At 34.5% G+C, this 27,052-nt stretch overlaps 1 protein-coding gene across 2 annotated transcripts in view; it reads left to right on the plus strand.

Annotated features, from left to right (window-relative positions):
* Nucleotides 1-1,206: 1,206 nt before the first annotated feature.
* LOC143258462 (myosin light chain kinase, smooth muscle-like) overlaps nucleotides 1,207-27,052 on the plus strand; it is a 40,143-nt gene continuing 14,297 nt past the window's right edge. For both annotated transcript variants that reach the window (XM_076517475.1, XM_076517476.1), the window contains exons 1-6: nucleotides 1,207-1,510; nucleotides 6,183-6,230; nucleotides 6,751-6,841; nucleotides 20,607-20,813; nucleotides 22,672-22,813; nucleotides 25,098-25,297. In XM_076517475.1, the coding sequence (XP_076373590.1) occupies nucleotides 6,194-6,230; nucleotides 6,751-6,841; nucleotides 20,607-20,813; nucleotides 22,672-22,813; nucleotides 25,098-25,297 (677 nt within the window). In that variant the 5' untranslated portion in view covers nucleotides 1,207-1,510; nucleotides 6,183-6,193. The remainder of the gene's footprint in view (nucleotides 1,511-6,182; nucleotides 6,231-6,750; nucleotides 6,842-20,606; nucleotides 20,814-22,671; nucleotides 22,814-25,097; nucleotides 25,298-27,052) is intronic.

Here is a 27,052-nt window from a genome sequence, read left to right on the forward strand (position 1 = left end):
GAGTTGCAGTTTGTTGTAGCTGTGTACAGTCAAATGCTTATGATATCGGTAAATGTAAGCTTAAGTATTAAAAAGTCGTTGTTTCGAAAATGAACCTTTCAGCGAATAAACTATGCAAAATATCGAGCTTTTCTGGGGAAACAGTTTATTATGAACTTATACGACATTTCTGGATTCGATAGCTGAAATACAGCAAAGTTCAGTAATGAAGAAACATTGACTGAAAGAAGGTGAGACTGTTTATGAGACTGTCGTATATATTATTGTAGTGCAGACATAAAAATAACTGTCAAATAAAGTGCAACATATAGACCTTCTGTTCGTTAGTTATTCAGAAGTCTCAGATGCACCACTTTGTCTTGCACAATTTAATGTTATTAAATGATAACTCTAGGTCCGTTTTCTTACATTATAAGTTTTCATGCTTACCGTTGTATCACTTGAGAGCACATCTTGATGGACAAAAACTGAATATAATAATGTTCAATTTACAAAATGTGTGTAACTTGCATTTTCGTGATTAAAAATTGAATATTATAATCTAAAATAAAAGTTAGACATACCATAAACCTATGACAGCATAGAAAAATAATTTTCAAATTGGCGAGCTGAAAATTCAATGCTATACTCATCAATTTATATAATGTGGGCGTTCGACTCGTAATCCGAGGGTCGCGGTTTCGAATTCCGGTTGCACCAAACATGCTCGCCATCCCAGCCTTGTAGCCGTTATAATGTTACGGTCAATCCCACTATTTGTTGGTAAAAGAGTAGCCCAAGAGTTGGCGGTGGGTGGTGATGACTAGCTGCCTTCCCTCTAGTCTTACACTGCTAAATTAGGGACAGTTAGCGCAGATAGCCCTCGAGTAGCTTTGCGCGAAATTCAAAAACTTATAAAATGTGTGTTTTTAATACCTTGGCTGGTAGAAATCTGAATATTGTAGTATCAAGTTTAGAAAATGCTTGTACTTTGCATCTTACTGAGCAGAAAATTGAATATAATCTTCAGATTATTAAATCTGTGTAGTTTGCATCGTTGCAAAAAGAACGCTAGACATACGATTGTAGACTTTATAACGTAGGCCAAATGACGTGTGATTTTTGATGCAAACTGAAATACTTAGTTTGAAACTGACACAGATGGCATTCATCTGTTACTTTCAAACATTGTGAACAAAAAGAATCTTTTTCTGGAGTCTCATTTTCCTTGAAACTATGTAAAATACAGTAGCTTTCCGTTTCTTTAGGTCCTCTCTCGGCAATTCAATTCGCTAAACTTCCTCGGTCATACAAAAGAGGCGTGCTATTTTTAAAAGCTAAAGTCACGTGATACTAGGAATATCTCTTTGTTGTGCCAAATCCAACAATCTCATCACGAAAAGACTTGGTGTTTTCTGTGGCAGTGGTGTCATGGGAGAACTTTAGGTTTAACGTAAGTGGTCGTCAACGTTTTCGAATAACAAGAAAGAGGAATTTTCAGTCGATTCTTTGAATTACGCCTAGAACACAGGTACGAATAATAATTTTTAGCTATACGTTTTTCAGCAATTTGGTAGTGTATTTACGTATTAATTAAATAAACAGTAGTTGCATATTTCCCAAAAATTTTCATAGAAGAAAGAATAATCTCCAATTTTAGTTGCATATTTATTATGTTTTTATCCTTCAATCCATTGTGAAGTACGGTACACTAAGTAAATTAAGAAAAGCTTTAAACTGAGAAATTAGTGTGATAATTTTGATTAAGAATTTTTAGTCTGTATTTATAAGTTTTATTTATTATTCGCAACGACAACACGTGGTAATACAGGAAATATTAGAAATTAGCAGTTTATATAAAATGTTACTATTACTAGATCTACATTTTGTTGTAAGGTTTAAACGGTTACAATTCTGCAGATTGTAGTCATATATCAAGATCGAGAAAAACTCCATTCTTAGTTACTGATATTTTTTTATTAAGCACAAAACTATACAATAGGCTATCTATGTTCTGCCCATCGCGGATATCGAAACCCGAATTTTAGTATTATAAGCCAGTTAGACGTATCACTGAGCCGCCGGTAGCGTTTATTGCACTCTTATGACATCAGATATTCCACACAAAAATAAACTGGTTGCCGAAGAGACACTTCCAAAAAAGAAAAAGAAATAAAAAAAGATACAAGTAGTAGCCTTGGTGGTTCAGTAGTAAGCTTGACGGCTCATAATGCTAAAATTCAGAGTTCAATCCCTGTTATGTGCACAGTGCAGATAGATGATTATGTACATTTATCTTTGACAACAAAATAAACGACAGTTTAAGTGTCTAGTTGATTTGAATAATTTAAAATTCTTTAAATTGATTTTATTTTAAACAGCTTGATAGAATAAGTGCTTTATATGCGCTGGTGAAGTTTTTATCAATTCAGTTCCCAAAGTAAAATTGTATATGGCAGGTTCGAATCCCTGTCGCACCAAACATGCTTACCCTTTCAGATTGGGCGCATTATGATGTTACGATCAATCCCACTGTTCGATGGTAAAATAGTAGCCAAAGAGTTGGCGGTGGGTGGTGATGATTAGGTTACTTTCATCTAGTTTTACACTGCTACATTAGGGACGTCTAACATAGCCTTCGCATAGCTCTGCGCGAAACTCAAAGAAGACTTACAACTCTAGAATCCGGGTTTTAGTACCCATGATGTGCAGAGCACAGATAGCCCATCGTGTTGTTTTGTGCTTAACTTCAAAACAAACAAATAAACCAGAACGTTACAGTATATTTATGCTTCACGCCCACTCTTTATCAAATTACTCTGCCTGGAAAGGCTAAATGGTTAAGGCACTCCACACGTAATCTGAGAGTCACAGGTTTGAATCGCCGTCACACCAAAATGCTCGTTCTTTCAGCCTTGGGGGGTGTAATTATGCACAATAAATCCCACTATTCATTGGTAAAATAGTGGCCTAAGAGTTGGGGATAGGTGATGGTAACTAGATACCTTCCTTCTAGTTTTACACTACTAAATTAGGGACGGCAGATAGACCTCGTGTAGCTTTGTGCGAAATTAAAAAACAAACAAACAATTAAGTAACTAGGTTCATTTGACGGTATAACCAAAATAGTATGAATAACATTGTTGCTAATAGCTTTTTTGTTGGGCACAGTGTTCGGCCGTGGTCTTTATTATAACATTATTTAGTTGAACTTTTTTGTTTTGAACAGTGTTCCAACTACATCTAGAACAGAGTCACTCGAAAAGATGTAAAAAATTATTATTTTGCCTTTTGCTTTTGGCTCTGCTTTAAAGAATAACATTAAGGGATTTAGTTTCATAGAGAAATAAAATTCTCTAGATCATATTAATGGTTTTTAAATGCTAAGACGTCAAACGAATGTCAGTTATGTTTACTGTGGACTTTTCAGTTTGACTATGTTAAAATAATCCGTCGGTTTTATCAAGAACCCCTAGTAACTCAGTGGTAAGACACAAGGACTATAACGCTAAAAATCGGGTTTAAATATCTGTGTTGTGATGAACACAGACACCCATTATAAAACTTTATGTTTAATAACAAATAAACTTTCTATTTTAACGTTATTAGGGTTGTCAGAACTGTTTCATATTGTATGAAGTTTAATTCCTTTAGTTCTTATAGAGCTGGTAATTTTTTTTTTTTTCTGTAATACTTACGTCAAAGTGGGTGATGGTTGTAATAAAGAGCAGGAACTACAACATTTCATATTAACTGTTGAAAAATATAGTTAATAAATATAAATCAAAATACTTTGAATTTTATTGTCGCTATTGACCTATCCTTCAAAGAGAAATCTCTGCGTTATTCATACAGAATGCATATATTGGAAGAAAAATGTTTCGGTGTGTTCACTTAGGGATGTTTTGCAGTCAGTGATAAACAACGTCCACCTTATGCGTGACCGTGATAAACGAGAGCTTGTTTTCTATTAGACATCAGCCTGCATCATTGAAACAAAGTTTCAGAGCGGCGGTTTTGTTTTCTGTTAGTATTTTTGGCAAGGTGACCCTGGCTTATATAAATAAGATCTTCATGACGTGAGTCGCTTTAATCTTGTGTAACAGAATGTATGTTAAACATTAGACCTTGAACTGAGATTAATTTGTCAAATGTTCATTTCTTTCCGGAAAGGAGATTTGATTAATATTAAAAGTAAACCTGATGCTAAAGACTTACTCACATGATGGCAAAAGAGAAGTTAAGTAACGTGATAATGATTAAATGAACCTAGGTAGAGATATTTAACATAGAGCTGCAAGTCTCCCTGCTTGAGGACAAACCGCATACATTTTGTTATAATTATATATAAAATAAATATCGATCTTTAGCTAATATTTAATCATATATTAAGCTTTTTAGCTAATGATGAAGCCATTCTCCTAAATGCTTTGGCATCACAATTTTGATATTTGGTATGGCTTTTATGTGTGATAATTGTTTGTTTGTTTGATTTTGAATGTCGCGCAAAGCTACGCGAGGGCTATCTGCGTTATCTGTACTTAATTTAGTAGTGTAAGACCAGAGGGAAGGCAACTAGTCATCATCACCCACCACCAATCCTTTGGATACTCTTTTATCAACGAATAGTGGGATTGACAGTTACATTATAACGTCCTCACGGCTGAAAGGGTGAACATGTTTGGTGTTACGCGGATTCGAACCTGCGACCTTCCGATTACAAGTCGAGTGCCTTAACCACCTGGCCACGTCGGGCCTTGTATGGTAATAAATAAAATGTTTGATGTGTGCTGACGTTAAATGTTTCCATTAAAAATGTTTCATAAGAATCTGCGCTTCTTCTAACTTGCGATAAACAACTGGATAAACAAATTCCAACTAAATAAAGTCGATTATACTCAGTGATATCTTCGTATTTTTTCTCAAGTAATATTTTAGATAGATCCATAAACATTTAACTTCGCTGCGACTTAGTTTATATAATTATTGCATAAAAAATTTATTGAAAATATTGTGGAACTGCAACTGCTACGTGATTAGCATGTAGCTTAACCATACAATTAACGATTACTGGTGAGGTCAACATACTGTATCCTACTGAGTTTTTGATCTTTTTTCCTATTACACCATTTGTTGTATATAAAAATAGTCTTAACCAATATATTGGGTGAATCCGCTTATTTTATGCTTAAGGCAGACAGTGGGCTTCAGCAGAAACTACTAGAATTAACTGGAATATTGATGGTACGTTTGTCAACATTATGAGATTATGAGAAACCCACTTGAAGTAAAAATGTATTCTGAAGACGGCTGGTATGGGTATTAGCACTTTAATTAAAATAAAGTGCAGGACAACGTTTTGACTTTCTTAGGTCATCTTTAGGTTAAACATTGTCCTATTAGTATTTCTGTAGCAAACAAAGTATATATTGACAAGCAAGTTGGTTTATATATAGTTTAGAAAAGTATAGTTTAAAAGCCGATGAGATCAGTTTGAGGACCGCATAAATAATAGTAAAACTAGAAATTTCTTACTAGTAGTAATTATGGAATCAATAGTTTGTTTTAATATGTGTAGACCTTATTCGGCATGCTAAAGATACCACGTCCGATTTTGGGTTTGGAAAAGCATTGGATTATCACAGAAGTACAAGGAAAAGCTGCTATTTTCGTTTCAAAAAGGTTTGGAGGTTTCATAGAGAAACCGATTGGCAACAAGTTCATTATAAAGCATGATTATGCAAACTCTTTATATAAACAATCATTTTAAACTCAACTATCTTTAAATTAGCAGACAATTTTCTTTGTGTATTGAATTCACTAGACTTGAAATTGATTCGTGTTCTACGTTAGATAGAAGGTGGCATTTCCATTGTCGTTTGGATGTTAGCCTAAACCAGCATGTTCTTATTTCAAGCATTTTTTCAACGTTTTATTTTTATTAGTCATGTCACGTGCTGCGTCAGCGGAAATGTAGCCAATTGTGGAAAATAACTACGTTGATTTATAATACTCTATTATGTGAACATTTATAAATTTTTTTACAATGCTTTATACACTTGTAGATTTCTCAGAAATGACCGACGAGAAAAGGGACAGAGCATCGAATGAAACCTCCCTATTTATTTAATAATATCAGAATAATTACTTACGTATTAAATGCTTGGGATAAGAAAAAAACTCAAGATATTTTCGCATTTCAGAAAAACTGAAGATGATCTACATTGATGAGACAGAACCAGACGAAGATGGTAAGACTTGCAAACATAATGTTATTAGCATTGTGCTGGTGTTGATAATATCTAGACTGAAATATATGTACATTAAAATCGAATTTTAGGGCCAGATGAACTAAGTTGAAAAAAAAGTCAAATATTTTAATAAAAGAATTATATTGCGAGTTTTTTGTTAATGAAATTTCAGTTACGCGTCTCATAAACTGTAAAATAGCCTTAGTTTATCGTACTACATGTTTATGAACCAATTTTAAAATCTATTTCGGAGATTTACGACTCCACTGTGCTTTCTACAAAACAGTAAAACAAAGAGTAAGTATTGAAAATTGTCATTTGACAGTGAGAAGATAAAGAATTGGAAACTTACATATTTTTGGCAATGGTTGCTTGAAATAAAGGTACAATAAAAATATTGTAATATTTGAAAATTATGAATTTATACCTTGTTTTTAAAATGGTAATATTTTTTTCCGATAGATCGAGTTAATATTTATGAACTGTTTTGCGTGAATGAGAGATTGGTTATATCTTCCAGAGGTAGAGACGTCTTTTGAAGCTAGGAATATTTCAGTAAAACAAAATAAAGACGTGAAAGAGGAGTATAGCCTTCTCCAAGAATTAGGAAGGTAAGACATACGTTTTCACTTACCCCTAGCTTATCTTTAACACCAGTATCTCTGTTAAATAAAGCCGAGACATGAAACAGCAGTGTAATGTAAACTTCTCTAAGAATTAGGTAAGATATAAGCTTTGGTTTATCTCTCGCCAATTTTTAACACCAATGTTTCTATTAAGCAATGCTAAGATGTGAAGCAGGTTTGCAGTTTTCTGAAGATTAAGAAATATATATATATATATCATTATTAAATCTGTATAATTCTTTCTTGATTCGGCCCGGCATGGCCAAGCGCGTAAGGCGTGCGACTCGTAATCCGAGGGTCGCGGGTTCGCGCCCGCGTCGCGCCAAACATGCTCGCCCTCCCAGCCGTGCGGGCGTTATAATGTTACGGTCAATCCCACTATTCGTTGGTAAAAGAGTAGCCCAAGAGTTGGCGGTGGGTGGTGATGACTAGCTGCCTTCCCTCTAGTCTTACACTGCTAAATTAGGGACGGCTAACACAGATAGCCCTCGAGTAGCTTTGTGCGAAATTCAAAACAAACAAACAAACGGTTGGTTCTTCGGATTTTCTATTTACGCGTACAGTTATAGCCGATGTAGTTTAGCGCTGACCTTCGTTTTACTTAGAATACAGACACAAACGTAAAATAAAGTTTAGGTCAACGATTACGGAACATCACAAAATCTATATGCATATAAGTTTCAACACTTTGACGTGTCTTTTTCAGTTCAAATGAGAGCACGTGAAAATGTCGAAACATGTATCTATATAAATTTATTATTGCTCAATAATAGTGGATCTAAGGTTATTTTAGATTACTGTATATCATATTTGTATGTTTACCTACTATTAGACATAAATGTATTTAGATTTTTTTAAACTTTTATTTTGGTGTTTTGTGAAATCTGATAGTAAGTAAAACACTTTAAGGGAAAGTGAACTAATTTTGAATACTCACATTACAGTAATGTGTTATTTTATACTTGTGATGAAGGCAGAAACATTGATCACGGCTAATTTTAGAATCTTTATTGGGTTACGTTAAGTTAAAGCTGTTTTTGTAAACTAAATTTCATTAGTAACAATATTTTTGGTTTTATTTGATTATGTAGGGTCTTTATTGGGTTACACTAACTTAAATGTTGTTGTTTTAAACCAAGGTTCATTGGTAACAATATTCTTGGTTGTAATTGCATGATTTGAACAAGGAACTTGAAATAACACGATTATTTACCAAATTCCAAACAGATGTGGTGGTATCCAATCAATTTTGTAAATAAATGAATAAATGGTTAAGACATTGTCTTCGAATTGTCACATAGTCAGGGGAGTCTCAGGGCATACCCATGCTCCGTATGCATTCCACAGTGCTCCGAATCGATCTTAATTAAGTAAACTATAACATACTGCCTTGCAATTATGTTTTAATTAATTTGAGTATTTGCCGCTTCATAGGGCCCCAAAACCCCGAACCTTTTTAGTAGCTAACGACACTCTTGTACATAGTTAAGTTATTAGCTAGTGTAAATGTAAAGAACATAATGTTGGGCAAGGGACAGTTTATTGAGAAACCAACCCTGCATAGTATTGCAGTGTTCATAAATTTGGACGCATAGAAATATATGTGATTATCGTTACTTAAACCAGATTAAATTTCACAACATTCAGTCTCACAATATGTCTTATGACGTAATTTTCCTCAAATTCGTAACTTAATTACATACTATGTAATGATGAAATTATTGTACGTTTTTTGTTTATTTGTTTTGGTTTGGATTGTTTTAAATTTCGCGCAAAGCTACATGAGAAGTATCTGCACTAGCTGTCCCTGATTTAGCGATGTAAGACTTGAGGGAAGGAAGCTAATCGTCACCACCCACCACCAACTTTTGGGCTACTCTTTTACCAACAAATAGTAGGATTGTTCGTACATTATAACGCTCCACGGCTGAAAGGGCGAGCGTGTTTAGTGTGACGGGGGATATATTGTATGTAATTGAATCAATAATGTAGAACACATTAAATACGCTTTCATAGAAGTTGAAACTGGACTACGTTTGTTTTAGTGCAGAACTACACAACAGGTTATCTGCATCATATCCTCGTGAGGAATCGAACCCCGTATTTTACTTTTGTAAGTCCATAAAATTAACGTTGACCGCCTGGGGAACCAAGGGTTGAAATTAAGTAGCTTTGGCTAAAGCTTTATTCATAAGTTATTTTCCAAAGATACAATGCTAGTGTTTTTAACCAATGCATTACTGGAGCTACAATATTTTTCTTGAATTTTTACGAAACCACTCTTGCTTACTACAATGACGTTGAAGTAGGAAATACGTTTAAATTTGAATAGATGACATTTTCAGTGTAATTTATACGTTTTAAGAAGTCCTCCGCTGGTATAGCGGTAAGTTTACGGATTTACAATGCTAAAATGAGGGGTTCGATTCCCCTCGGTGGAGTTAGCAGATAGCTCAATGTGGCTTTTCTATAAGAAAACATATACATACGTTTTAAGAATGGCTGCCAAGAGAGATATTTCTTTATACGCAGAAACCCAGTTGTGTTGAAATTCAGAAGTAACAAGAACCTCACACTGATTGGAAAGAAACTAGTCTTCACTTTCATGTTCTTTATTTGAACTTTGCTGGAGTTCTTAGTTAACTTCAGTTAAATTCATGTAAGGAAAGTGCGACAGTTTTTTTTTGTCCGTGTATTCTGATACGTGACCAACTATTCAATACTAAAGTTTCTTTGACTTTTACACGACAACCCACGGTTTGGACCCTTGCCAAGGGGAAAAAACAACAACCAAAAAACATTGACGGAATGCTGGAATTGTTTCGACACCTGTGGGTCATGTCAGGCATTTGGCACTTAACCAAACGATTGTTTCGGAGCCAGACAACAAACTCAAAAATTGTCACTTCGTTTCAACTAATTTGAAATATTTAAGCGTTTCGCTTCTATGAATATGGTAATATGTATGCGTGTACTTGGATACGTTTATATTAGTCATAAAAGTAAACATGGTGAGGAATAGACCGAGTTGATGTGTTTGGTGTTTTATAAGAAAGTTATTTTGATGAGATTTTCTTATTGAAGATTTTCCTAACAAGAAGTGTCCGGTGGGGCCTGGTTATTGTCATGCTGAGATGTGAATCCAACGGTTTATTATTGCGTCCTGTTGTTTCATAAACGCGCTTCGCACTTTGGTGCCTTGGGTACATTTTAAAAACGATGGTCAAATTCCCGTTTCCAGTTACAGTAAACTAAGGTTAGCGGCGAGTGTTGTTTACTAGTTTCCTTCCATCTAATATAGCATTTACAAATTATGATGGCTACTGCAGATAGTCCTCATAGAGGTGGGCGCTGATATCCGAAAAAAACCCAACAAACACCTCTCATCAAAAAAGTCGATTTTTCTATGTGAGGAAATTTAGAGGTCAAACCTTAATAGAAATTACAAAGTGCACGTGAGTATAGAGCAAGATTGTAAGTTATAAGTCATTTTCATATATTGAAAGATATTACTGTTTACTTTTAGTTATACGAAAATTAGCCGTATTTTGTAACAGCAATTTACATACGTTAATAAAGTGGCAGGTAGCTGTAGATGTAAGTCGTGGTCCCTGAGGCGACATGTTTGATACCTATGTATATAGTTTTTAGCAAATGCCCAACTACTAAAACTTTATGCATCTATCGAAGAAGAGGGCATTCAGCAAAAAATAGAAAGAAAAAAACCTTGCGCATTAGGGCGGTTTTGGGACAACAAAATATTTCAAAACAATATTTTAAATGAACACGGAGCAACGGCCTCAGCTGCAAAGAAGTTACGAAAGAAAATCTTCCAGTCCTAAATCATTGCAATGAAGCGTAGTGCATATCCTTGTACCATGAACAAAATAATGATCAAAGACTTAGAAATAGCGTAGGCCCATAAGTTTCCATTTAAAAATTCCGAAATCAACAACTGTTTTTACTAGAATAAGGTGAAAACACTTCCTATTCGATCAAATATTTTAACAAGTTCCCCGAATCAATAATATCTTTGGCCAGTCTAAATATGGTTTAGAAGCCGACCACATCATACAATAGACTATCTATAATACGTCTGCCAAGATGTGTGACCTGAGATTGACCTCGCAGTTATTCACAAGGTTTTGTTGCAAATGCATGTAAAATGAAAAAGAGCCACAAAATGCAACCGGTATTGTGTCGTCTAAAGCATTTGACATATGAATCTCTGAAAAAATCGGGCACAAAGACTAAAAACCGTCATCTTTTGTTTGAATGTTAAATTTAGCAACAACAGAAGCTACTCTAGCCTGCAATTACTAGAACATCAGTTAGTACGTCGCTGTGTAGGCTCTACCACAGAATGTTAAATTTAGCAACAACAGAAGCTACTCTAGCCTGCAATTACTAGAACATCAGTTAGTACTTGATTAACACAATACATCCAAAGAGTGTGATTTATTTATAAAGGCCTACGTGAAAGTTGTTTGCTAGAAAGTGTACTTTCATTAATGCATGTTATGAATTAAATATAATAAAACTAAAATACATTTTATATTCTACATTATAGTAACCTGTGCCCTGGGGATCCTTTCGATTAATGTAGCGTCTTAATTTTTATTCCCACTTGTTTTTCTTATAACAAAGCCACATAAGGCTATCTATTAAGTCCACCGAGGGGAATCGTACCCCTGATTTAGCTATGCAAATCCGTTGTCTTACCGATGTACCAGCGGGGGAATTTATTTTTATTTCGACTTGCTTTTGTTTATAACAAACTAACTTTAGTCAGAGGTTTGTATTTGCTGTTTTTAACGCAGTCCTTTTTGATTTTGTTTTATTTTACTTAACTCTTTAGTGCTAATATTTTCTCTCTCTCTGTATATATATCCATATGAATCTAGCTAGACATTTAATTAGGTAGTGTAAAACCAACCTACTTATTACGTGACCACAAAAACATAATGACGTTTCATACACGTAGTTAAAAGGCGTTATGAGCGACGGGGGACAGATATAGTTTATACTCATTTAAATAGAATGTTGCCATTCCAAGCGAAAAATCTTAGGTTTGAGCTCTAGATCGGAGGTTTTTTTCACTTATTGGCTTTTTTTTTTAAGTTGCAATGGTGGTTGTTAGAAAGTCAACTTTCTTAGATTCACGTCATAAGTGAAATATATTAATAACAAAATTGTACCTTCTTAAGCCTAGTTAGACTGTTATGTTTAGTTTTTCAAAAATTATTGTCCTTTTATGTTTAAAATTACTTAAAATCTTCCTAAACGTCTTACAAACGACAATTTCATAAATTTAAACATTTTGACACAAACTACGGGATTCGATTTCTCGCTGTGGACGTGGTTTAAAATACCCATTGTGTAACTTTACACTAAAACAAGCTACTAAGTAATTATACTTCATAAGAGCAAAGTTCTATGGTCATTTGGAATTGCTTTTATTATTGGCGATTGTGGCTAGTCTGACGGCCAGAATTTCACGTTATTTTCCAACATAGTAATCTCATCGTAACAGTTCTACCAAGGAGAGCAAGGTCAACTATAAACCACAGATCTTGACAAGTTTTCCATGGATCGTCCACGTTGCATAGACGTCTATTTTCAAAACCAGTTTTAAGTTAACGGAAGAAGTAAAGTCCGTTGGAATTACGTAAGACAACTCGTTAATGGTACAAGTAGATATACTAGGTTCTATCATAATAGCTGTCTTGTTCGGAGGGTTTCTATAGTAGCCCTAATATTAATTTTACGAATAAGAGTGTTGCTCCAAATTGTTTAGGACGTGATTTCGGAGCTTGTGTCTTTTCTAAGTACGAACGCCAATGTGTCTTTTGGCTCTAAGTTACTTAGCAATCCTGCTACGTGAATTTTCGTCTTCGGAAGGGTCGTGAGCTGTTCCAACAGTTTTGGTAATTTGTATTTTACTGTAGTAACAGTAGTTCTGCACAATCTCTGTTGGAATAATGAAATTTTGTGATAATGTTACTTTACTTAAGAAAGTTATTATAAAATTGAAATACGGATACAGTTTTAAACTGCTTATTTGAAAACTATGCTTATTCATACTCATTTAGATTGCACGTGCACCTTTTGGTTTATATCTCATTTTTGGTTTATAAGCAGATAAATAAATGTGACAGAAGGTTTTACATAACGTACACTATGCTACAAGTTATATTTTTACAACCAAGAAGAAGTAAAATATATGCACAATTTCAAATTTTAGTTTAATTTCTTATTTCTTTACAAAAAATATCTTGATTCTTTCATTTGAGGGAAAGTGAGTTAAGACGGTCCCCTTCGGTAAAACAACCACCCCTGTGTATTACCACTTACGATGTACTTTCTATTACAGATAGAATTATATTTAACTATTTTTCACGTGACCCCAAGCATAAACCCATTGGGTGTGTTTTTTTTTATAGCAAAGCCACATCGGGCTATCTACTCAACCCACCGAGAGGACTCGAACCCCTGATTTTAACGTTGTAAATCCGGAGACATACCGCTGTACTAGCAGGGGACAAACCCCTTGGAAAAGGGGCGCGAACGTAATTGATTCCAGTGTGACTTAAATGTTTTATGGTCACAAAGTAGATATTTCACAGAATTTAACTTTGTTGAATTCAGAAACAATGTGTAAGTTTAGACAGACGAAAATGCTGTGAAAGAAATAAGTTTCAAATTCACCGATTTCCTATAACATGCGACTGTCTTATGATGAAAGGCTTAAGTCGGAACCCTCTTACCATCCAATAGTAACCAATTTATTTTGCGCCGTTTTCCTAAATAATGCGCAACTTGTACATGAAATACAACTTTCCTGATTTTTGCGGGGAGCATTTAAGTGGTGGTTTACGTATTTAAATAAAGTTGGTAAATGCAGCATTTATTTTTAAATTACTGTTAATATAATTAAGATGAGGTCTATTTTGGGGGTCTGTTTAATCCAACGTTACAGATAAAACTGCTCCAAGCACAAAAAGTGCAGTTTTTACCCATATCTATAATAGATCTTTATCCAGTTCTTATTATTGAATTAATTCCACCATAAAAGTTAGCTTAGAATTTTTTCCGTGATAGTTTGTACGTGCTATTAATCTTAGTTTTTGCTATTAAAGCTTAACAGTTACGGAAAGATATGACAGATATATAAACAATCAATTCTTACTGCAAATGTGTCCGAAAACCAGTTTACCGTTTTCATGACCAACCGTATTTTAATAGTTTTTAACGAAAATGTCCACTTAGCCTGATTTTGTTTAATAATTAAATATTTCAAAACTAACGTGAAAGTCTGTCTTTTTTTAAAGTAAAACCACATTATGTCCACTGCGAATTTTACCGTTAGGAGTCCGGTAATGCTGAAAGTAATGCATTCTTAGTTAAGAAGACATATTTAAATATTTTAAATATAGTGTCGCAAACTTACTAATAATCCATTGAATTAGTCATAAAATATACTTTAAACAATTATAATAAGATATTCCATGTAAGTATTAGTCCACTGTTATGGGAAAAGGCAAAGAAGACCAAAAAGTTACACGTGAAAACATGTCGAAAACGATACTGTAATGCGGGCTTTTTGTAGCACAGAAATGAAATAAAGGAAAAAACAATGACGTGTGACATTTGTTCACTAGTTTCTTCTAAATAATGCTAAAACTACAATGACGACCAAAATGTCATCAACACATGAAATTAGTTAAAAACTGTGTCAGATTCTTCCAGGTGTATGTTTTGAACAACTTGCTTTCTGTTGTTTGTTTGTTTTTAAATTAGAAACACAGTGATTGTCTATTTACAATATAGAAATAATAAGATAAAGATAGTTGCAAAACTAATAGAAAAGGCAAAACAGACCACGATGGTTACACGTATGTGAAATACAAAACTATATGCGTTTGGATGAACTAGACGGAAGTACGAGGCCTAGAGTTATTTTAACCCTGACAATCTTCCAGTCTCAATCTGCTGACTAGAGACATTCTTTTCTTCCAATAAACACGGAAAGAAGTGTCGTTGACGAACTACTACGAACTGCTGCATGTTTGTTTTGTTCTTAGTGGTTATTACAGCTATTAGGCTATTTACTGCTTTGCCCACTTGTCATGAGGTTTTTCTTCCTTTCTTTCATTCAGCATACTTACTTTCGCAACTGTGGATGATCTAAAATATCCATAGTCTGCTTAGAAAATTAATGCACACGGAAATATATTCTAAAGACATCACTTAAAAGCAATTTCAAACTGAAGTAACGATAACTCAGTGACATAACAGATATTTCCTGACTAATATATCAGGTATGCATTGAGGGGTCCCCAGCTGGTACAGCGGTAAGTATACGGATTTAAAACGCTAAAATCGGGGGTTCGAATTCCTTTATGGGCTCAGCAGACAGAACGATGTGGCTTTGCTATAAGAAAAACATATACACACACACAATACAATAAGAGTTATTTGAAAACAAACTTTTAGTGACAGCGTTTCGTGAATAGTACCTTTATTAGCCGAGTAACGGTTTCCTTAACTGCCTAAACTAGCAACGGTACTCTATCCAATTTGACTTCGAAGTAGGAAACAATGAAAAGTTTCCCTTTCTGGAAAGGTCCGGCATGGCCATGTGATTAAGGCACTTGAGTCGTAATCCGAGGGTCGCGGGTTTGAATCCCTGTCGCACCAAACATGCTCCCCTTTTCAGCCGTGGGGGCGTTATATGTGACGATTAATTTCACTATTCGTTGGTAAAAGAGTAACCCCAGAGTTGGAAATGGATGTTGATGACTAGCTGCTTTCACTCGTGTAGCTTTGCGCGGAATTCTAAACAAACCACACCAAACCGTTTCTGGATGTATTTGTCACGATAGCAGTAAAACTGTTCTCACACAAATGTAAATAAAGACGACATTTTCAAGGATAAAGAAGAGGTCAAATTACTTGAAATATTGTGATTCAGGTAAACCACAATATATATCTATATACATGTATATAAATATTTGAAGTACTGGTTTAAAAGACTTTTTTTTTACCTGAACTTCAATAAATACATACACACACAGAAATACAGTGGAGCGCCATTAAGCCACGGACCAATAAACCGCGAAATCGCTTAAGCCGCCTTGCAAGTCTTGTGAGCGATGTGAGCGAGGATTATCACGGCTCACCGCTAATTTAAGAACGTGTAAAAATGCGGCTTACGAATTTAATTCTGGCTTTATAACTTCAAGGGGATATTTAAAAAGGATTTGCTTTAATTTGGGAAATAAATAAAATATATTACAATAGAAATCGACCGTTAATCTACCTTATCCGCTCTCTATGTCAGCTTTATGGAGGCCGCCATTGTTACCGAATCACACCTCTCCATACATTAAAGTCAATCCGCGGTAAATCCGTGAAAAGTGATCAATAATTAAAGTATTATTTTTAATTCGATAATCCGATATTTTTATGGAATTGTATAAATATTGGCCACAAACCCAATAGAAATCACTTCAGTTTCTGAATTAATAGTGAGCATATCATATTGACAAATTCCTACCCCATGAGTACCAAACGTAAACATGCATCGTATGACGTTCAGCAAAAGCTGTCATGAAAAGAATACGAAACGGCGAAACTCGCACTAAAGTTAGTAGAGAGTTAGGCATACCTGAGTCTACATTGCGTGGGTGGATTAAAGATGAGAATAAATTAAGAGCATTTCTTGATGAAATTGATGAGGGTGGCTTGAAACGCAAGAGAGCTAGAACAGCACAAGATCCTGAATTAGACAAGGCAACGTTCAATGCATTTTGTGAAGTCAGAAACAATGGAATTCCCATATCTGGACCAGTTATTCAAGCACAAGCAGAGAAACTACACAAGGAACTTCATGGCCCTAATGCAGATCCAGAGTTTACTGTTTCAACTGGTTGGTTAAGAAGGTGGGAGCAATTAGCAAGAAGCAAGCAACAATAACGTCATACTTTACCAAGAAATAAATTGTATTTGAACTATATTATCTGTATTTGTAATTTTTAAAATTAATAAATTGAATAAAATTTTTGTGATAATAATGTAAAAAGTGGATAAAAATCTAATGTGGTTTCGTATATATTCGTAAGAATTTCAAATGTAATAACTCAGCATGAAACTAACTTTTTTGTTTATATTTGTTATATTTTTAAAAAATGTGAAACAAAATGGTTTGAAATGTATTTTATTTGTTTTTTCTTATTGTTTAACTGCCAGTTAATAAATTCGGTATTAAAAATTTAATAATTTATGCAACTGCACAATATCGCTACCACGAGATTTAAAATGGCGGCCCGCATGTAAATAAAAAGGTTTATTTTTATTGTAATCTTTATATTATTAATAAATCTTAATCAAAATTGTGTTGTATATTTTATTTATTAAAAAGGGGAAGGCCTGGCTGGCCAAGCGCGTAAGGCGTGCGACTCGTAATCCGAGGGTCGCGGGTTCGCGCCCGCGTCGCGCTAAACATGCTCGTCCTCCCAGCCGTGGGGGCGTATAATGTGACGGTCAATCACACTATTCGTTGGTAAAAGAGTAGCCCAAGAGTTGGCGGTGGGTGGTGATGACTAGCTGCCTTCCCTCTAGTCTTACACTGCTAAATTAGGGACGGCTAGCACAGATAGTCCTCGAGTAGCTTTGTGCGAAATTCCAAAAAAAAAAACATAAAAAGGGGAAAAGCGAACCATCGCAATGCATTGGTTGTTTGTGTTAAAACGGCACTTGTCAATTGTATCTGAATAGTCTATATATAAATATTATAATGATCACGCAATGGCCCGGATGAGGCTCCTCGGCGGAGCTGTTGGCGACTTCGGCTTTTCAGTCACAAAGGTTTAAGCCGCGGTTAAGCCGGTTAACCCCCCAAATACCGCGGCTTAACGGCGCTCCACTGTATATATATATCTTTGAAGTACTGGTTTGAAAAGAATTTATCTTCTTTTTACTTGAACCTTAATATACATATAAATATTTCAAGTACTTTTTTAAAACTTATTTTTATTTGAATCTCAATGTTTATATATATATATATGTAAATATTTCAAGTACTGTTTGAAAAAAAACCAAGCTTCTTTTTATCTGAATATAACCTTCTAGCATCTCAACGGTATGGTTGAGAGCTTGGAGCTTGTACCTCTAAAATTTTAGGCTGGGTCCCTGAAGAGAACATTACACAAATAGCCCATTGTGCAACTTTGTGTTTCGAAGAAAAACAATTACTGCATTATAGAAATATAATTCCTTTAGAGACATGATTGAAAATACTTATGTATAAGTTATTGAAACTAGGGGCGTAGCCAGAAATGGCCATTGGGGTTTATTTGTTTTTAGTTTGAGTGCTTTTAATGTAGGTATAAAGGTGTTTCTTTGTATTGGTTTATTTTGGGTTTAGGTTGTTGTATAAGTAAGGCTTCTTTAATTTTGTGTTTGTTTATGTTTATTTCTTTATTTAGAATTTGAGTGTTTTCTACGGTTATGTTGTGGCATGGCCAAGCGCGTAAGGCGTGCGACTCGTAATCCGAGGGTCGCGGGTTCGCGCTCGCGTCGCGCTAAACATGCTCGCCCTCCCAGCCGTGGGGGTGTATAATGTGACGGTCAATCCCACTATTCGTTGGTAAAAGAGTAGCCCAAGAGTTGGCGGTGGGTGGTGATGACTAGCTGCCTTCCCTCTAGTGTTACACTACTAAATTAGGGACGGCTAGCACAGATAGCCCTCGAGTAGCTTTGTGCGAAATTCCAAAAAAAAAAAGGTTATGTTGTGTTTATTTGACTTGCAGTGTTCGAAAACGTGTGAAGGTGACTTTTTATGTTCTTTGAATCTGGTTTCCATTTTTCTACTTGTTTCTCCAATATAGAAGTCGTGGAAGCTATCACATTGTGTTTTATAAAAAAAAATATATATATAAAATTATATATTCAAACATCTAACACCGCCCTCTACATTCCGACACTCAGTCACACAACCCCTTTCAAACATGTGGTCAGCTACCGGTCAGTTACCTCTTTTTTTCTTTGTGAACCTGACGATAACCGAAGAATGTCGAAACGTTGTTTGCTCCTCTATGTAAAATATTTTCTCAACCCCAACAAGCAGTTTTCACATGTATATTTCTCTACAAGTGGGTTTTCTCGACATCACTGAACCAAACTGTGTTGTAGATGTCCTGGCAAGAACGAACAGGCGTTTGAGCCTTTCGTAGATATTCGATTGTATTTCTCTAGTTCTGACAAAACTTGCTGTATTAAAAGAGTGGCCCGACATGGCCAAGCGTGTAAAGGCGTGCGACTCGTAATCTGAGGGTCGCGGGTTTGCATCCCCGTCGCGCCAAACATGTTCGCCCTTTCAGCCGTGGGGGCGTTATAATGTTACGGTCAATCCCACTATTCGTTGGTAAAAGAGTATCCCAAGAGTCAGCGGTGGGTTATGATGACTAGTTGCCTTCCTTCTACTCTTACACTGCTAAATTAGGGACTGCTAGCACAGATAGCCCTCGAGTAACTTTGTGCGAAATTCCTAAAACAAACAAACCAACAAACATTAAAAGAGTGTTCAATCAGAAATTTGCATTTGACAATTTGTTGTGTGTGAAATTATCTGCCATGCAATCACGGATCTTTATGAAACTTCACAGGTGGCAACTGAACTTGTCTAAAACGTTTGGGTCCATGGGGGCGGTTTAACCCCCACTCCCACCCCCTTGGCTACGCCCCTGATTGAAATTAAAGTTAATATGCAAATTTGTTTTGAGCAGGTAATAAGATTTACATTTATTTAAAGAAACGTTAAGGAATACGGGTTTATATTATCTTTTAATAATTAAAGTTTAACAAACTTAACATTTGGCGTTTCTTACTTGGAATCCATCTCCATACACAAATAAGTAACCAATTATTTGTATCTGGTAACAAAGAATATATCCTCATACACATATGTTATGCCTAAAGAACAAGAGAAAATTTGAAAATATTTTAAAAGTAGTCTTGAGACTAAGATTTTATTTTATAAAACCACGAGCTGGCAAAGATTGGCCACCTTTTCAACAATGATTTGTTAACAAAACTGTTTCAAGTTTCTAGTCATATGAAGGGGTAATTTTTAGTAATAAAAATAATAGACTATTGTTTAATGTTCATCTTCATCTCTGATTCTATTCTTCGACTTTCTATTGTCTTCTATTCGTTTTTTATATGCATACATGTTTTAAACAATTAATATATTTAGTACTTAACGGCAAGAAACATCAAGGTATCCTAAAAACATAACCGTCACTTGTTTAATTCAAAAGATAAAATATAATGGGATATTTAGGGTTGAGTGTGTGGCAGCTGGACATCGTTCGTTGTCTTAGTTACTGTAACGTGTATGATCACTTGGGGTTTAATAATTACTTAGTTACTCTCTGTTATATTAATAGTCTGTAGTCAATAACTGTTTTTACTTCAAATAACTTAATTATTAATTAAAACATAGATGATCTTATAACAATAGTATTTCTAACTTCTAAGCGTATTCAATATGTCATTATTAACGAATGACGAGGTCACGAGGTGTATGTTACACTGCATTACTAAAATGTTTAAATTTTCATATTATATTGTTGTTTAGTAATTGCCATAACAAGAAAAATGGTCTAATATATCTATACCATAAGAAAAAAAGGAAATAAAAGTAATTATTAATTAAACCATTAAGAATATGAAACTTTCTTTTTAGGGGTAAATTCGGAACAGTTTACAAATGCAAAGAGAAAGTAACGGGTCGTGTCCTGGCGGCAAAATTTATAACAACTAACAGAGCCGATGACAGGAAAGATGTTGAGAGGGAGGTAGAAATTATGAGGATTTTACAACACCCTCGCCTTCTGCAGCTTTATGATGCTTATGATGATGGAAAAAAACAGATGTGTTTAGTATTGGAGTTGTAAGTTATAGTAGTTGTATTACTAGAGTTGATCATACGAATACTGTTAAAAAAGGAACAAAAATGACCTTACGTCTTCGAATGTTTTTCCTTGTTTTATTGTCTTCAGATTATTGGTTTCAGATTACGAGTTATTATAATACTTTCAGGTCCTTTAAAGTAGAATATTTAAATACATACTTAAGAATAAAAATAATTGTTAAAACAAATAATTACAGGTCCAACGCAATAAGCGTTGTTTGGTACAGGTTTTCACACAAGCATTATACCTAATTTTGTATAATTAATAACATTTTTTAGACTTCCACGTGGTTATTCTACATACTTTGTACTTGTTATAGAATCTTATTTGTTTGTTTATCGAAGCAATAGAGAAGTGTAAAAAAATCAAATTATACCCGAACGTTTTACTGAAATTGCCTCCTATTCATCAGTTACATTATAAAAGTGTTTGTTTAAGTTAAATTCTTACCTTGAAGGAAAAAAAGGAACGTATTTGCGTATGTAACATATAAAATATCGTTTCAGCAGGAAATGTCAGGATCAGAATAGAAGAAAGTTTAATTTCGGTATATAATAAAACATAGCATGCATACATATACCAGTTTGTTTTTCTGGTAATTGATTCTATAAATGTAATCAAAAGAAATTAAGACTGTCATTTTACGTAACAAAATGAAAAAAAAAAACTGGTATTTCTAGGCCTGTGAAAAATAAAAAATATATAATTTTAGTTGTAACATTACATGCTAAGAGATTCAACTAAGTCTTTGCAACTTTGGTTTATTATTAACCAAAGTGCGAATACAAGTAAAAGTGTTTTAAAATTGGACAGATCACTTTCTATGTTGCGTCAACCGAAGTTTGGTAAAATAATGAATGTTTGATACGCTGCCAAAATGGTTTGAATTGCACGACTTGTGTCTCATGTTTGTTTGTTTTTTTGTTTTTAGGACAGCTAAATAAAGTGAGAAAATGAACATGACGATAATTTCTGTTGGGAAGGGGAGGAACTTTGACATTACAAAATAAAAACAATATTTTGGAAATGATGTGGAACGCGAAAAGCCCAAATTGTGTTGCCGTTTTTTATCTTACTATGAAAAATTACCCATGTAGCTTAGAATAATCATTGCATAATCGAACATTTAGAAAGATAAACTTAATGAGCTTGTTTTTACGCGAACCACTAAAGTTTTTTTTTTTACTAAAAGCTCGTAAAATAAATTACACTTCCATTAAGGACTAAATATAGTCTTACTAGTTTTGCCCAATGACTCTAGCAAGGATTTCAAGGTAATTTCAGACCACATTTGTAGAACGTTACTCGAAACATCATTATTTCTTCAGCTGTTTATAACACACTCACACATGCATATATGTATATACACTGTTTGACAACTTTATTAGGACCTATACACAACAACGGGATAGAACACATTTTGTTCCAATTACAGCCGTGACATGACGTAGCACAGAGTTCACAAAGTAGTGGAAGGTGTTTCGAGAGATTTTTCCTCATATAATAAAACAGAATATTTTTATTTCCAATTTGTCGTTAAGTTCATCCCACAGATGCTCAAATGGATTAAGGTAATCAACCAAAATTCCATCTACAGTTCAGGCCAGACCCTAGCCTGAAAGGTTACATAGGTCCTTATAAAGTGGCCAGTCAGTGTATATATCCATAGATCACCATATGAATGGTCCTCCACTGGTACAGCGATAAGTCTACGGATTTACAGGGACTCCTCGGCGAATACAGCAGATAACCCGATGTGGTTTTGTTATAAGAATACACACAGACCATATGAATGGTGTTATTCACTAACGATTGAATAATATTTTTGTCTTACAGGATTGAAGGCGGAGAGCTTTTTGAACGTGTAATTGATGACGACTTTGTTCTAACGGAGAAAGCATGCTCCATCTTCATGAGACAGATATGTGAAGGAGTGGAATATATGCATTCTCAAAATATTCTTCATTTGGATATGAAAGTAATTTATAATTTATAGAAATCTTAGAGGTTTTTTCTCTGTGTGAGTTCTCAGCTTTTAATTTTAATTCATAGTGTGACAATCAATGTTTTGTTTGATGAAACTTTCGGAACAGCATGTCAAAAAAACGGAAACTCTTTAATTCGACAATCTTGTTCCGTTGTATTGTTTATATCTTCAAATGTGGAAATGTAAAGAAGACAACAGAAAACTAACTTTGATTGTTGGATACAAAATAGACCAAAAGCTTTTACATCGAGTTCAGTTTGATTTTATTTTGGAATACACGGGAGTGGATTTTAGCGCATAAAAGGAAAACTTATTATGATAAAGTTTTACCTAATAGAAATTTTTTGCCATACAAACAAGGACATAAAAAGATTTTACCTAATGAACGTTGCTGCCATACAAACAATGGCATAAACATTAAAAATGTGATTATCAAGTAATTAAAACCTTTCATTGTGTTAAAATACTATATTTTGTAAGGAGTTGTTACTACAACGATACGAACTAGCATCATCCCCGTCTCACCAAGCATGCTCGCCCTTTCAGCCATGGAGGCATTATATAGTGACAGTCAATTCTACTATTCGTTGGTAAAAAAGTAGCCCAAGAATTGGCGGTAGGTGGTGATGACCACCTGCCTTCTCTCTAGCCTTACATTGGTAAATTAGGGACGGCTAGCGCCGACAGCCCTCGTGTAGCTTTGCGCGAAAATCAAAACAAACCAAACGAAACTAAATAGTACCCGCGCACTAGTATATCCATTATATATTATACAAAGTGAACTTCCACTTATCAAAAGAAGGATGAGAGTATTTAAAATTCGTGTCTTTAGTCACTTCTCAAAGAGGTGATGCAGAAAAATGTTTGTTTTTGTTATCTCAGCTCTTCGTGTGTGGTTTTCATTGAAGATAAAGAAATTGCTAAGCACTTACTTGCAAATGTTTTTACGTTTCTTTATAGTTTGAGAAGCTTGTAGATATTCGTTACAAAACCACTTTCTAGAAAACATTTTTACTTATATTTGTGAACTGTGTGATATTCAGTTGCCTTTTATTTGAGTATTTTTATTATGTTTTTTGAAAAGTAGTTGACATCTATATTAGACAGTTATGCTGTAATTATGCTTAAACTTGCCTTTACGAATATATTTAGTCTTTCTTCTGTACTTAACCGTTTAAAGCAGTGGTTCTCAACCAGGGGTGCTTGCACCCCTTAGGGGGGGGGTGAGATAGCGTTCCAGGGAGTGCGAGATAATATTTGTTTTGGCCACTTTCACCTTTATTCTTAAATAAATAATTACTGTGAGGTGTGCGAGAACATATTAAATTTTTTTAGGGGTGCGGGGCATAAAAAGGTTGGGAACCACTGGTCTAAAGGTATTTATGCAAGAGTACGTTTCTCAGAAAAGTCAGTCATTACCATTTTCTACAATTAATTCAGAATTTCACTCTGAACAGCATAAATCACTTTAGTCAATTCTACAGTGTATATGAGGTTTTATTGTATTAAGTTCCATCATTGTACCACATAAATAAATTCTGAAAGGTCACGTACACCGTCACATTAAACTAGTCTACAAAAAGTGAAAATAGTCGGCGAGATAAACGTCAACTCTAAACAAACACTATTCAAGAAGACGCGTGCACTTAGTCCTTTATATAGCAAAATAGTTAGTTATAAGTGAAATTCATGAGACTGTTGTATATGTTTTTTATATTCAATTTGATACTATTGTTCTGTGTTAGAAACATTTCTCAATCTTGAGAAATCGCTTTAAGATTTCCATTATATTGTAGTATTTAGGATACATTTTTATTAGCTCTTTACAGTTTACCAATGCCCCCCATTTGCTTAGTGGTTTATTTTGTGGTTTTTTAGCAATAAAACTAGGGTTTTATTACCTATGGTGGGTACAGCCAGAATGGATTATTGCGAAGCTTTGTTCTTAACTACACTCGATCAAACAAACCGTTTACTTATAATTTTTAACGATTATAAAATAAAAGAATGATGTATAACAGTTTATATATATATAAAAATTGATGGCTAACAATTTTAGGTATTAATAAATTAACTGGAAACAATATTATGTATATTAAGAAATTTATGGGTAACAATTTACATATTAAAATTGATGTGTAACAGTATTTGATGTATTAAGAAACTGATGTGTAACAGTATTTTATATATTAAAAAAATGATGTGTAACAGTTTTTAGATAATAAGAAACTGATGTGTAAGACAACAATTTTGAAGTTTTACGAATTTGTTCCAGCCTGAAAATGTGCTTTGTGTAACAAAGACCGGAAACAGAATTAAATTAATCGATTTTGGATTCGCCCGGAAATATGAACCAAACAAAAAGATGCAAGTTTTGTTCGGGACTCCCGAATTCGTTGCCCCAGAAGTAGTGAACTTCGAACGAATTTCTTATGGAACAGATATGTGGAGTGTGGGAGTCATTTGTTACGTACTGTAAGTATTTATGTATCCTGATACTTAAAAACTATGGACCCTTCAATCTAAAATTGGGTCAAAACACAAAACTAAAAAGAAAATCATGAACCAAACGTTTGTCAGTTGTTGTCGTTTCCTTTAGCGATGAGTCATTAGTATTCACTGTAAAACTTCTATATTAGCATATAAAGAACCTCTCTCATTCAGTAGGATGCGCTCTTTTCAATGTCAAATACTTGATAAAAATTACGTCCAGTTAGAGAGGATGTTTTGCAATCCTATTTGCATTGTCTGTAAATTAAAAGAAGAAAAATCTCTTACAAACCGTAAATTAACGCACATTATCTGATGTTAAAGACTGTTATCACATATCAAGTACAATTTCTGAGATCACTTTAAAATATAAAAGTATCATATTTCAGTTAAAAAACTATAAAAACATCAAAAATGCACTCCTTGCAATGTCGCTAAAAGACGTTATGCAGAAACTGTTTAAATGAATTAAATTGAGGACTGGAAACTAAAAGGATTTTACTAAAGTCCATTTACTAACAACAGAACACAGCCTTCTTCTTGTACGAAATATGGCCTTCTTGTACGAAATACAACCTTCTTATACGAAATACAGCCTTCTTCTTGTACGAAATACAGCCTTCTTCTTATACGAAATACAGTCTTCTTCTTGTACGAAATACAGCCTTCTTATACGAAATATATTCCACTGAGCGTAACGAGAAATACAAAAACCATATTTCTATAGGGTATGTGTATAGAAAGTTTAGTTGGATCTATCCCTTTACTTCTAGAGCATGTTTTTTTTAATTGTTTTCCTCGGAGCCCTTGGGCTGCGCCATAGTTATCTGGGGCTCTGCGAGGAAATTTTAGAATGTTAATATTTTTCTTAAAACTATAAAATTGAATCAGAATACGCTGTACAAAAAAGTAAAAAGTAAAACATATCTTTAATACAACATGTTTATTAAGTATTGAGCCTTTTAATATTTTATTCTGCCTAACGCCAGACGATTTTATTTAGTTTAGGGTAAGTTTATGCGGTGAAAGTGTTAATACAATCTCAATTAACTTCGACAGTGGCACCACTAGTTGCTAGTAGATATGGCACCATCTCAAGATCGCATGCATCATTGGAGATGCAAGAAAGCCTAGTACTTTTCGTATGAAACATCGGTCAACCCTGGGTACGCAAACGCAAACGAACTTGGCAAGGGTTTAGTTTAGAGAGAGATAAGTCTGAAGAATTCTCTCTCCAACTGGGGTGGTCAGGAACGGTGTGGTTCCTCTTCGTCCCCTCACGTGAAAGATTATTGAACTTTACATGGAAGTTTGTCTTTATTTTGTTTTAATTTCTTTAAGGTGAAGAAGTGAGGTGGGGGATATGAAAGTGACGCGAAAGAAGAGAGAAATGGACTAGGGCGACATAAGGGAAGTAAGACAGGCCCACCGTGGTCAGAATAACCTGACGGCTGGCGATTACTACACACTGACTTGAGATTGACTTAAAATTGACTTAAAAGGCTCTTCTCAGGACTAGACAAGAATGTTGCCTTGGCAGGGATATACAGATCCAATGCCAGAGATTTAGCTGTAGGGGGAAATGGGAGTACCCCGAGAAAACCCACTTTCACGGCCTGAGCGCCAAAAAATCTACCAAGACCGTGCCCGGAAGTAGCTGGAAAGAAAATCATGGCTTTTGAAATATTTTGGAATAAAAAGAAAACTGATGGATTGTAGCAATGGTATACATGTGGCTGG

Source organism: Tachypleus tridentatus, chromosome 8 (genome assembly GCF_004210375.1).
Source record: "Tachypleus tridentatus isolate NWPU-2018 chromosome 8, ASM421037v1, whole genome shotgun sequence".
NCBI classification, from domain to species: domain Eukaryota; kingdom Metazoa; phylum Arthropoda; class Merostomata; order Xiphosura; family Limulidae; genus Tachypleus; species Tachypleus tridentatus.